The sequence below is a fragment of the Limanda limanda genome, chromosome 13 (genome assembly GCF_963576545.1).
Source record: "Limanda limanda chromosome 13, fLimLim1.1, whole genome shotgun sequence".
Classification (NCBI taxonomy): Eukaryota; Metazoa; Chordata; class Actinopteri; order Pleuronectiformes; family Pleuronectidae; genus Limanda; species Limanda limanda.
Window position 1 is genome coordinate 560,974 of NC_083648.1, and position 14,066 is coordinate 575,039.

The following is a 14,066-nucleotide window of genomic DNA, read 5'->3' on the forward strand; positions in this document are numbered from 1 at the left end:
AGCATCTCGTCATCTTTGAGACTTTCTGTTATTTTATATATAAAATAATCTGCTGGTCATTCGTCTGTTTAATCATCACAACGAAGAATCTGGACTGGATCATAAGAAACACTGAGGTTTAACAGTGAGTGGCTCCCTCTAGTGGAGGATGAGGAGTTGTGTGTTTTCTCGACAGGTTTTTGTACAGAGTTGTGTAGTTTCCTGTCACTGTGGGCCTCACAGCACAGTAGTACACAGCAGAGTCTGTCACTGCAGCAGAGGAGATGATCATGTGGATTTGGTTCTGCTCCACTTTAATCCTCAGTCCAGAGGTTTGAGCAGCTGAAGAATATTGTGAGAGGAGGAACTCTGGTGCTTGTCCTGGATTCTGTCGATACCAGAAGAAATAATCATTACCAGTTATTGTCCCGGAGAAGTTGTAGGACAGAGTAACAGAGCTGCCTTCTACACTGAACTCTGCAGGCTGGTCTGGAGTCAGTTCATCACAGCTGACACCTACAGAAACAGAAACATGTGGTTAAAGACCATGTTAAACTCTGACTGTCTGTTCCAGTGGTTTCTAGAAACAGATCCTCTGAAGACATTTGTTCTTCCTGCTTTGACCGACCTTTCAGGATGAAGAGAAACAAAGGCCAGACTCCAGCGTGACGCAGAGGGAACATCTTACAGATCTGATGTCTGCTGTAGATATTGAATGCAGCACAGCAGGAGGTCTTTTCTGCTCTGCTCTTTGACAGTGTAGCTCCTCCCTCTCTGTCCGTCCTCTCATATCACTGCTTGTTACCAACACCTCAACCACACGTCGGGTTATTCTGCAGCTTTCAGCTCAAACACACAAACCTGTTATTTGTTTCAATTTTCTGTTTCTTTCTTGTACTTGTGACACATTTCTGAACAATAAAGTTTTCTTGTAAGATTTTGTCTGAAAAGCCACATGACAGCATCAACGTTCATATTCAAATGATTCTAAATTCTCTGAGATCCTGAAACATTGGACCAGTTGGTTTTACATTTCCTACACATGTTGTTGTTCAAGTTTTCTCAGTTGAATCTCAGTTAATTAACTTTATTTCAATCGTCTTTTTCCACTGAACTTGTCGTTTGTGAGCTTCTCTCCCGCTGCTTCCTGTGAGGCTGCTGAGTGATGGAGGATGAAGACACTCGCTATTTGAGGCTTTAACTAAAATCTGTGGAGTCTGTGGAAGTTCTGCTGAAAACTGGTTTGGTGTCTGTGTCGTAACATCTTGGACCAAATCAGTTCACTTGATGTGAGGTTGGTGCAGTGGCTCAGGTTGAGAGAGTAACAGTGAGTGGCTCCCTCTAGTGGAGGATGAGGAGTTGTGTGTTTGCTCCACAGGTTTTTGTACAGAGTTGTGTAGTTTCCTGTCACTGTGGGCTGCAGAGCACAGTAGTACACAGCAGAGTCTGTCACTGCAGCAGAGGAGATCTGCAGTTTGACTCGTTTCTCAGTCTGGTTGATGTGAGCAGAGAAATCAGACAGAGTTGGATGAATGAATCCTTCCTCTGAGATGAGGAGCAGGAACTCTGGTCTGGATCTCTGCTGTTGTCGGTACCACTGGATGTTTTTGATGGATCCGTCATATTTACAGGTCAGGTTGATGTGTCTTCCCTCTGAAACTACTTCTTCAGTACTTTCTGACGTTATGCTGTCCATGGAACACATGGCTGCAAGATGAGGATTATTCATGTCAGTAAGTCTGAAGAGAATCAAACATCAAGACACTCAACAGGTTCTTGACTTGTTCTTCTAAATGTGAAGATTTTTCCACAGAGTAAATTGTTAAACTCCACAAATAAACCTCCTGTCATGAAATGCAGAAGAAAGGTTTAGATAATTCCACAGGTTCAGTGAGACAGAGACTAGTTGTAGAACTCACCTATGAAGGGAGATAAAAACACAAAGAGGTGAAGCAACATGTCTTAGTCTTCGTAGTTGAAGCCAAACAGATGAACAATGTTCTTCCACTGCAGGAGAATGAAACCACTCAGCAGCCTCTCTGCTGCACAGTCGTCCTCAACATCCAGCTCATTGTGCTTTGACTTCCTCCAACATCTCTGCACTGGACACTCCCACCATCTCATTGGTCCAGTTGGACTTCAGTGGGCGGGGCCAGCTCATCACCTGTTACTGCTGTGAAACGATTCGTACGTGGAGACGACTCCAGCTTCAGGGAAACCGATGAAACTGCAACAGTAGAGTTCAGTATTATACGTCTTGTGATTTGTCCAATTGTGGTTTTGAACCAGTTTCAACTTTAAAGATAAAACAGCAGAGACGGGACAATATAGGTCGATGCCTCAAGTATAAAAACACATGACACAGGGAACATGACTCAGCATCTCGTCATCTTTGAGACTTTCTGTTATTTTATATAGAAAATAATCTGCTGGTCATTTGTCTGTTTAATCATCACAACAAAGAATCTGGACTGGATCATAAGAAACACTGAGGTTTAACAGTGAGTGTCTCCCTCTAGTGGAGGATGAGGAGTTGTGTGTTTGCTCCACAGGTTTGTGTACAGAGTTGTGTAGTTTCCTGTCACTGTGGGCTGCAGAGCACAGTAGTACACAGCAGAGTCAGACAGCTGCAGCTTCTGGATCTTCAGAGGAAATGAGGTCTGGTTGACAGCAGCATGTGTTCTTCTGTCCCTCTGTGTTTCTGCTGGATCATCTGCTTGTGTTGAGAAGCGTCGCAGGAGAAGCTTTGGGAAATCGTTGACTTGTTGTTTGTACCAGAGCAGAGTTGGACTTGGATCATTGGTCTGAAAAGTACAACCCAGTGTGAGTGTCTCTCCTTCAGCAGCAGTGAGGCCTCCGCTCGGCTGCATCACTCGGTCGTCTCCATCACACTCTGAGGAACAACACAACATGTAGAGGAAGAGACAAATCAAGAAAGAGGATTTCTGACTGACACCAGATCAGTAACATGTTCAACTGCTTCACGAGGAATCATGTTGTGTTTTCTTTCTTACTAAAGACCGGAGCAGCAAGAATCATCCAGAGCCGATGTTCCATCTCCACAACAAGGTTTAACTCAACAGGAGAAACTGGCTGAGGTTCAACCTTCAGTCTGACACGTGGTCTCCTCACAGCAGCAGTTATCACGCACACCTACTGACTTATATCGCCCTCTAGTGGAGGGAAGAAGCTGAGGTGAGCAGTGAGGAGAGGAGGCTTCTGGCAGCTGGAGTTTTTGTACAGAGTTGTGTAGTTTCCTGTCACTGTGGGCCTCTCAGCACAGTAGTACACAGCAGAGTCTGTCACTGCAGCAGATGAGATGATCATGTGGATTTGGTTCTGCTCCACTTTAATCCTCAGTCCAGAGGTTGGAGCAGCTTCTTGTCCTGAAGCATGTTGTGAGAGGAGGAACTCTGGTGCTTGTCCTGGATTCTGTCGATACCAGAAGAAATAATCCGCTGGGTTCACTTTGGAGGAGTTATAGGACAGAGTCACAGAGCTGCCTTCTGCACTGAACTCTTCATTGTGGACCGGTGTGAGTTCTTCACCTCTGATTGCTAAAGGAGAAAAGTAACTCTGTTATTTAAGGATTCAAAGACAATTCACACGGTGAAGTTTAAGGAATTGAACCTTTTTGTTCTGTTTAATGTAACAAACCTGTTAGAGTGGAGAGAAGCAGCAGAGAAGATAGAGCCTGATGCAGTGAGAGCATGTTGAATCCAGGTGATGTTGGTGCTTTGTAGATTGAACTGCTCTGAATATGGAAGCTCCTCTCTCTTCTATAGTTCAGTAGCAGCTCAGCTCCTCCCTGAATCTCTGCGTCTCCTCTGAGATCTGGACTTTCTCTTCCTCCACACTGGCAGCAACAGTTGGTTCAAGCTGCAGCTGGGATTTGTATTTGAGGGATCTTGTTCAACCTGAACTTCAACAAACTGAGGTGGTGAGAAGATGGATCCCCTCTTTAAGGTTTGGAAACATGAGATGATCATGTTTTATAAACCTATTGATGAGTGGAAATCATTGCATCACTACTACCAACGTCAACTGGTGAGGAAAGAGAGTCTGATCAAATACTAGATGGTGAACATCAGAGGCAGAACAGAGAGATTTCAATTCAGCTGCTTTCATCAATTACACAGACAGAACAAGGATCTAAGTTCTAGACTCACACAAAGTCTGAAGGTGTTTGAGACCAAAACTCCACATGTGACAAACCTTCTGTCATAATCACTGGACTTCAGTGGAATTTTACTATAAACATGTTCAACAAAACCATGAAATTGATGATTTTTAGACAAATAATGATCCAAACTCAACATGTAAAGTGAAGATGAGAGGACCCAGCACTGAACCCTGTGGTACACCACACATTTAAGAACTATCCTACAGAACCTGATGAATGTTAGAATTTGTTTTATTGTGAAACAAACGTCATCACAAACCACTGAGGTTTAACAGTGAGTGGCTCCCTCTAGTGGAGGATGAGGAGTTGTGTGTTTGCTCCACAGGTTTTTGTACAGAGTTGTGTAGTTTCCTGTCACTGTGGGCTGCAGAGCACAGTAGTACACAGCAGAGTCTGTCACTGCAGCAGAGGAGATCTGCAGTTTGACTCGTTTCTCAGTCGGGTTGATGTGAGCAGAGAAATCAGACAGAGTTGGATGAATGAATCCTTCCTCTGAGATGAGGAGCAGGAACTCTGGTCTGGATCTCTGCTGTTGTCGGTACCACTGGATGTTGGTGATGGATCCGTCATATTTACAGGTCAGGTTGATGTGTCTTCCCTCTGAAACTACTTCTTCAGTACTTTCTGGCGTTATGCTGTCCATGGAACCCATGGCTGCAAGATGAGGATTATTCATGTCAGTAAGTCTGAAGAGAATCAAACATCAAGACACTCAACAGGTTCTTGACTTGTTCTTCTAAATGTGAAGAATTTTCCACAGAGTAAATTGTTAAACTCCACAAATAAACCTCCTGTCATGAAATGCAGAAGAAAGGTTTAGATAATTCCACAGGTTCAGTGAGACAGAGACTAGTTGTAGAACTCACCTATGAAGGGAGATAAAAACACAAAGAGGTGAAGCAACATGTCTTAGTCTTCGTAGTTGAAGCCAAACAGATGAACAATGTTCTTCCACTGCAGGAGAATGAAACCACTCAGCAGCCTCTCTGCTGCACAGTCGTCCTCAACATCCAGCTCATTGTGCTTTGACTTCCTCCAACATCTCTGCACTGGACACTCCCACCATCTCATTGGTCGAGTTGGACTTCAGTGGGCGGGGCCAGCTCATCACCTGTTACTGCTGTGAAACGATTCGTACGTGGAGACGACTCCAGCTTCAGGGAAACCGATGAAACTGCAACAGTAGAGTTCAGTATTATACGTCTTGTGATTTGTCCAATTGTGGTTTTGAACCAGTTTCAACTTTAAAGTTAAAACAGCAGAGACGGGACAATATAGGTCGGTGCCTCAAGTATAAAAACACATGACACAGGGAACATGACTCAGCATCTCGTCATCTTTGACACTTTCTGTTATTTTATAGAATCTGGACTGGATCATAAGAAAGACTGAGGTTTAACAGTGAGTGGCTCCCTCTAGTGGAGGTTGAGGAGTTGTGTGTTTGCTCCACAGGTTTTTGTACAGAGTTGTGTAGTTTCCTGTCACTGTGGGCCTCACAGCACAGTAGTACACAGCAGAGTCTGTCACTGCAGCAGAGGAGATCTGCAGTTTGACATCAGCTCCAGACAGGTGAGTGAAGAACCTTGTTTCTGACTCCAGAGAATCTGACCTTCTTGTCACATTCAACCCTGAGATGTACAGGAGGAACTCTGGTGCTTGTCCTGGATTCTGTCGATACCAGAAGAAATTATCACCACCAGTTATTATCCTGGAGAAGTTGTAGGACAGAGTAACAGAGCTGCCTTCTACACTGAACTCTGCAGGCTGGTCTGGAGTCAGTTCATCACAGCTGACACCTACAGAAACAGAAACATGTGGTTAAAGACCATGTTAAACTCTGACTGTCTGTTCCAGTGGTTTCTAGAAACAGATCCTCTGAAGACATTTGTTCTTCCTGCTTTGACCGACCTTTCAGGATGAAGAGAAACAAAGGCCAGACTCCAGCGTGACGCAGAGGGAACATCTTACAGATCTGATGTCTGCTGTAGATATTGAATGCAGCACAGCAGGAGGTCTTTTCTGCTCTGCTCTTTGACAGTGTAGCTCCTCCCTCTCTGTCCGTCCTCTCATATCACTGCTTGTTACCAACACCTCAACCACACGTCGGCTTATTCTGCAGCTTTCAGCTCAAACACACAAACCTGTTCTTTGTTTAAATTTTCTGTTTCTTTCTTGTACTTGTGACACATTTCTGAATAATAAAGTTTTCTTGTAAGATATTGTCTGAAAAGCCACATGACAGCATCAACGTTCATATTCAAATGATTCCAAATTCTCTGAGATCCTGAAACATTGGACCAGTTGGTTTTACATTTCCTACACATGTTGTTGTTCAAGTTTTCTCAGTTGAATCTCAGTTAATTAACTTTATTTCAATCGTCTTTTTCCACTGAACTTGTCGTTTGTGAGCTTCTCTCCCGCTGCTTCCTGTGAGGCTGCTGAGTGATGGAGGATGAAGACACTCGCTATTTGAGGCTTTAACTAAAATCTGTGGAGTCTGTGGAAGTTCTGCTGAAAACTGGTTTGGTGTCTGTGTCGTAACATCTTGGACCAAATCAGTTCACTTGATGTGAGGTTGGTGCAGTGGCTCAGGTTGAGAGAGTAACAGTGAGTGGCTCCCTCTAGTGGAGGATGAGGAGTTGTGTGTTTGCTCCACAGGTTTTTGTACAGAGTTGTGTAGTTTCCTGTCACTGTGGGCTTCACAGCACAGTAGTACACAGCAGAGTCTGTCACTGCAGCAGAGGAGATGATCATGTGGATTTGGTTCTGCTCCACTTTAATCCTCAGTCCAGAGGTTTGAGCAGCTGAAGAATATTGTGAGAGGAGGAACTCTGGTGCTTGTCCTGGATTCTGTCGATACCAGAAGAAATTATCACTACCAGTTATTGTCCTGTTGAAGTTGTAGGACAGAGTAACAGAGCTGCCTTCTACACTGAACTCTGCAGGCTGGTCTGGAGTCAGTTCATCACAGCTGACACCTACAGAAACAGAAACATGTGGTTAAAGACCATGTTAAACTCTGACTGTCTGTTCCAGTGGTTTCTAGAAACAGATCCTCTGAAGACATTTGTTCTTCCTGCTTTGACCGACCTTTCAGGATGAAGAGAAACAAAGGCCAGACTCCAGCGTGACGCAGAGGGAACATCTTACAGATCTGATGTCTGCTGTAGATATTGAATGCAGCACAGCAGGAGGTCTTTTCTGCTCTGCTCTTTGACAGTGTAGCTCCTCCCTCTCTGTCCGTCCTCTCATATCACTGCTTGTTACCAACACCTCAACCACACGTCGGGTTATTCTGCAGCTTTCAGCTCAAACACACAAACCTGTTATTTGGGTCAATTTTCTGTTTCTTTCTTGTACTTGTGACACATTTCTGAACAATAAAGTTTTCTTGTAAGATATAGTGGTGTATTTTAGCTGATAACTCTTTTGAACATGGTCATAAACCACGATGACATGTTACCATCTTCAGTGTTGATTCTCAAACTCTTACACTCGTTAAACACTATCCCAGATGGTATGGAATGTATACGTTAACTCTCTCCCCCAGAGAATACTTTCGACCTGTACAATGAAGACGCCTTACACTACAAGATACTAAACATGCCCTTCTTTAGGCTGAAGACCCTGTTGTGTGATGTAATGTTATCTCTAGGTTTGGGGTCCCACCTCCAACCTATAAAACTTCTTGCCCTGCAGGGAGACTTCAGACTTCACCATTTGGCTGTGTGATTTCTCCGAGTCTCTAGAGCTCGTCCTGACCTGTACTACTTTGTTTAATAAACATCATTATTCTTGTAAGTACTGGGTCCGCGGTTCTTTTACTTCATCATCAACTTCTACAACAACATGGCGACCTCTCGGCCGACAAGAATATACGTCAATATTGTCTGAAAAGCCACATGACAGCATCAACGTTCATATTCAAATGATTCCAAATTCTCTGAGATCCTGAAACATTGGACCAGTTGGTTTTACATTTCCTACACATGTTGTTGTTCAAGTTTTCTCAGTTGAATCTCACTTAATTAACTTTATTTCAATCGTCTTTTTCCACTGAACTTGTCGTTTGTGAGCTTCTCTCCCGCTGCTTCCTGTGAGGCTGCTGAGTGATGGAGGATGAAGACACTCGCTATTTGAGGCTTTAACTAAAATCTGTGGAGTCTGTGGAAGTTCTGCTGAAAACTGGTTTGGTGTCTGTGTCGTAACATCTTGGACCAAATCAGTTCACTTGATGTGAGGTTGGTGCAGTGGCTCAGGTTGAGAGAGTAACAGTGAGTGGCTCCCTCTGGTGGAGGATGAGGAGTTGTGTGTTTGCTCCACAGGTTTTTGTACAGAGTTGTGTAGTTTCCTGTCACTGTGGGCTGCAGAGCACAGTAGTACACAGCAGAGTCAGACGGCTGCAGCTTCTGGATCTTCAGAGGAAATGATCTCGAGGTGGAATTCACTGTGGATGAAAATCTCTCTCTGAAGTCGTCTGCTGTGTTTCCTTCTCCCAGTTGAATTCGGCTCAGGATGAATTCTGGTCTGTTGGCTCCTTCCTGTTTGTACCAGAGGAGAGACGCACTAGTTGAGCTGCTGACGTATCGACAGCCAAGTGTTGCTGCTTCTCCTTCAGTCGCACTCACGTCTCCTTCTGGTTGCTGCACAAGGTCTTGTTGTGCTCGGCCTTCTGTAAAACAGCAGTAACAGCATCAGTGTGAGTCAGGTCAGTGTTGTGTTGGTATCAGAGACACAGAGTTGTGTTGATATCAGAGACACAGAGTTGTGTTGATATCAGAGACACAGAGTTGTGTTGATACCAGAGACACAGAGTTGTGTTGATATCAGAGACACAGAGTTGTGTTGATATCAGAGACACAGAGTTGTGTTGATATCAGAGACACAGAGTTGTGTTGATATCAGAGACACAGAGTTGTGTTCATACCAAGACACAGAGCAGCCAGCAGCACTGAGATGAACAGAGGCGTCATATCTGCAGAGTTGAGTCTCTGTGAGTAGAAAGAGGAAAGAAGCTGTGACTCTGTGTTTAGACTCAGATTAGAAGGAGGAGTCTCGGCTCCGTTCAGCCCGACTCACAGCTCTACCCCTCGCACACTTTTCATTCTCTCTCCTGTCCCACTGCACCTGGTCTTCTATGTCCTCAGTGTTGGAAACATCACAGTTTCCTCCTTCACATCTGCTGTAGATCCACTTTGCTGCAGAGCTGTTGTGAAGCTCCTCTGACTCTTTTATATCTCTAATCAGAAAGATAACACGTTATCTCAGAATCAATATTTCAGCTCCATCTGACTTCTTGTGTTCGTTGACACAGTTTTTCCTCTTGAATATATTACCTCCCACTTCAGTATTTGTGGCTCAGATACAAAGTGGAGTTGCTGTGGAAGATCAAATCCTCCAATGAGGACTCTGATAAAGGTGGAACCCAGGATCTGGTCTGGAGCTTCCCCAGTTCCAGATGTTCTTTAAATGCAGCTGCTGCTAAGTGGCTGCACATGAACACACAGCTGCTCAGAACTCGGGGCTAAAACCAACGCTTCACTCACTGAGACATTGGCTCTAATACAAGGGGGGGGGGGCTTGGTTTGAGGGGCCGACACAATGTGTGAGCGTACAAGGTGGTCCAGCTCTGCTCTGGTGAGTGGGTTCCATCTCCTGAGAGAAGAACTGACTGAGAGTCACAACCTGTCTCAAGCAGCTGCAGCTGAAGAGTGAAGCTGAACTGAGATCAGTTAGAAACACTCTGAAGTTATTAACAACCAGAGTTTATCTCCAAGATTCAGCAGGAAACTGTGAAACATGAAGGATTCTGAACAGTTTGGTGGATTTGTTCCAGCTGCAGCTCTTCAGGAAGCAGAGGATCATGGGTAATATCCAGTGGGACGACTCAGTCAGAGTCAACACATTGATTCACTTTGTTCTAACAGAAAATCTCTTCCTCAGACACAGAGCCCAACAGAGTGATTCCCCTCATGTGGCTGCAGGGGGCGCTGCTGGTCACTCAGTGCTCCACAGTCAGTGTTGGATCATATTCTGCATGTTGTCTTTTATTTGATGCATGGTCCAGGTGCTTTGTCACTGACGTGGATTTGCTGCTCATGTGAATCCTCTCACAGTTTCTCATCAGCAGCTGTAACCACGATGACTCTGATGAAACCAGAATGATCAGAATCCATCTGATATGAAGCCGTGGTTTGAATCCCGCTTCCCTCCTCTCTGGAGACGAGGCAGATCTGTGTGCTCAGGTTCTTGTACAGCCTCGTCTACACTTTGTATCACTGTGTGTCTAGAAGAGCACAGTAGAACAGAGCGCTGTCTGCCAGGGTTAGATCCCTGATGGTCATTTCAGTTGATGATCTGGATGTTTCTGATTTGTATCGTTCATTAGTAGAACGTTGATATTTACTATATGACCTCGCTCCTTTGTAGAGAATAAACTGAGGAGCCTGAAGGTCAGAATCATGTCTGTACCAGAGAAGATAAACATCATCTGATGTTGTCTTATAGTCACATGTGAGTTTGACCGATTGTCCTTCACTTCTACTGACTTCTTTAATGCGAGGAGAGATTGTGTCTGCAGCTGTTAGTCCTGAGAGAGAAGAGAGAGAGAAGGAAACCAACATTGTTCATGAGGTTGAGACCAAAACACAGATTTACAGAAACTGCTCCACTGGAGCTGAGGTCAAAACTACATCACACAGGACGTCAAGACAAAGATCATTATGGGAGTGAAACAGGCAAATATCATCTATTCCACAGGTTCAGTGAGACAGAGACTAGTTGTAGAACTCACCTATGAAGGGAGATAAAAACACAAAGAGGTGAAGCAACATGTCTTAGTCTTCGTAGTTGAAGCCAAACAGATGAACAATGTTCTTCCACTGCAGGAGAATGAAACCACTCAGCAGCCTCTCTGCTGCACAGTCGTCCTCAACATCCAGCTCATTGTGCTTTGACTTCCTCCAACATCTCTGCACTGGACACTCCAACCATCTCATTGGTCGAGTTGGACCGAAGTGGGCGGAGCCAGCTCATCACCTGTTACTGCTGTGAAACGATTCGTACGTGGAGACGACTCCAGCTTCAGGGAAACCGATGAAACTGCAACAGTAGAGTTCAGTATTATACGTCTTGTGATTTGTCCAATTGTGGTTTTGAACCAGTTTCAACTTTAAAGATAAAACAGCAGAGACGGGACAATATAGGTCGATGCCTCAAGTATAAAAACACATGACACAGGGAACATGACTCAGCATCTCGTCATCTTTGAGACTTTCTGTTATTTTATATATAAAATAATCTGCTGGTCATTCGTCTGTTTAATCATCACAACAAAGAATCTGGACTGGATCATAAGAAACGCTGAGGTTTAACAGTGAGTGGCTCCCTCTAGTGGAGGATGAGGAGTTGTGTGTTTGCTCCACAGGTTTGTGTACAGAGTTGTGTAGTTTCCTGTCACTGTGGGCTGCAGAGCACAGTAGTACACAGCAGAGTCAGACAGCTGCAGCTTCTGGATCTTCAGAGGAAATGAGGTCTGGTTGACAGCAGCATGTGTTCTTCTGTCCCTCTGTGTTTCTGCTGGATCATCTGCTTGTGTTGAGAAGCGTCGCAGGAGAAGCTTTGGGAAATCGTTGACTTGTTGTTTGTACCAGAGCAGAGTTGGACTTGGATCATTGGTCTGAAAAGTACAACCCAGTGTGAGTGTCTCTCCTTCAGCAGCAGTGAGGCCTCCGCTCGGCTGCATCACTCGGTCGTCTCCATCACACTCTGAGGAACAACACAACATGTAGAGGAAGAGACAAATCAAGAAAGAGGATTTCTGACTGACACCAGATCAGTAACATGTTCAACTGCTTCACGAGGAATCATGTTGTGTTTTCTTTCTTACTAAAGACCAGAGCAGCAAGAATCATCCAGAGCCGATGTTCCATCTCCACAACAAGGTTTAACTCAACAGGAGAAACTGGCTGAGGTTCAACCTTCAGTCTGACACGTGGTCTCCTCACAGCAGCAGTTATCACGCACACCTACTGACTTATATCGCCCTCTAGTGGAGGGAAGAAGCTGAGGTGAGCAGTGAGGAGAGGAGGCTTCTGGCAGCTGGAGTTTGTGTACAGAGTTGTGTAGTTTCCTGTCACTGTGGGCTGCACAGCACAGTAGTACACAGCAGAGTCTGTCACTGCAGCAGAGGAGATGATCATGTGGATTTGGTTCTGCTCCACTTGAATCCTCAGTCCAGAGGTTGGAGCAGCTTCTTGTCCTGAAGCATATTTTGAGAGGAGGAACTCTGGTGCTTGTCCTGGATTCTGTCGATACCAGAAGAAATAATCCCCTGGGTTCACTTTGGAGGAGTTATAGGACAGAGTCACAGAGCTGCCTTCTGCACTGAACTCTTCATTGTGGACCGGTGTGAGTTCTTCACCTCTGATTGCTAAAGGAGAAAAGTAACTCTGTTATTTAAGGATTCAAAGACAATTCACACTGAAGTTTTATGAATTGAACCTTTTTGTTCTGTTTAATGTAACAAACCTGTTAGAGTGGAGAGAAGCAGCAGAGAAGATAGAGCCTGATGCAGTGAGAGCATGTTGAATCCAGGTGATGTTGGTGCTTTGTAGATTGAACTGCTCTGAATATGGAAGCTCCTCTCTCTTCTATAGTTCAGTAGCAGCTCAGCTCCTCCCTGAATCTCTGCGTCTCCTCTGAGATCTGGACTTTCTCTTCCTCCACACTGGCAGCAACAGTTGGTTCAAGCTGCAGCTGGGATTTGTATTTGAGGGATCTTGTTCAACCTGAACTTCAACAAAGGTAACTGAGGTGGTGAGAAGATGGATCCCCTCTTTAAGGTTTGGAAACATGAGATGATCATGTTTTATAAACCTAATGATGAGTGGAAATCATTGCATCACTACTACCAACGTCAACTGGTGAGGAAAGAGAGTCTGATCAAATACTAGATGGTGAACATCAGAGGCAGAACAGAGAGATTTCAATTCAGCTGCTTTCATCAATTACACAGACAGAACAAGGATCTAAGTTCTAGACTCACACAAAGTCTGAAGGTGTTTGAGACCAAAACTCCACATGTGACAAACCTTCTGTCATAATCACTGGACTTCAGTGGAATTTTACTATAAACATGTTCAACAAAACCAAGAAATTGATGATTTTTAGACAAATAATGATCCAAACTCAACATGTAAAGTGAAGATGAGAGGACCCAGCATTGAACCCTGTGGTACACCACACATTTAAGAACTATCCTACAGAACCTGATGATTGTTAGAATTAGTTTTATTGTGAAACAAACGTCATCACAAACCACTGAGGTTTAACAGTGAGTGGCTCCCTCTAGTGGACAATGAGGAGTTGTGTGTTTGCTCCACAGGTTTTTGTACAGAGTTGTGTAGTTTCCTGTCACTGTGGGCTGCAGAGCACAGTAGTACACAGCAGAGTCTGTCACTGCAGCAGAGGAGATGATCATGTGGATTTGGTTCTGCTCCACTTTAATCCTCAGTCCAGAGGTTGGAGCAGCTGAAGAATATTGTGAGAGGAGGAACTCTGGTGCTTGTCCTGGATTCTGTCGATACCAGAAGAAATAATCATCACCAGCTATTGTCCTGTTGAAGTTGTAGGACAGAGTAACAGAGCTGCCTTCTACACTGAACTCTGCAGGCTGGTCTGGAGTCAGTTCATCACAGCTGACACCTACAGAAACAGAAACATGTGGTTAAAGACCATGTTAAACTCTGACTGTCTGTTCCAGTGGTTTCTAGAAACAGATCCTCTGAAGACATTTGTTCTTCCTGCTTTGACCGACCTTTCAGGATGAAGAGAAACAAAGGCCAGACTCCAGCGTGACGCAGAGGGAACATCTTACAGATCTGATGTCTGCTGTAGATATTGA

The 14,066-nt window shown here is 44.5% G+C and overlaps 1 gene segment (V, D, J or C); it reads right to left on the reverse strand.

The window, feature by feature from the left end:
• Positions 1–2,848: 2,848 nt before the first annotated feature.
• On the reverse strand, positions 2,849–12,746 carry LOC133018149 (T cell receptor alpha variable 26-2-like). The segment is given in 4 exon segments: positions 2,849–2,872; positions 3,235–3,437; positions 7,039–7,140; positions 12,692–12,746. Coding segments are annotated over 4 exon segments (384 nt in total).
• Between the last annotated feature and the right edge of the window lie 1,320 nt (positions 12,747–14,066).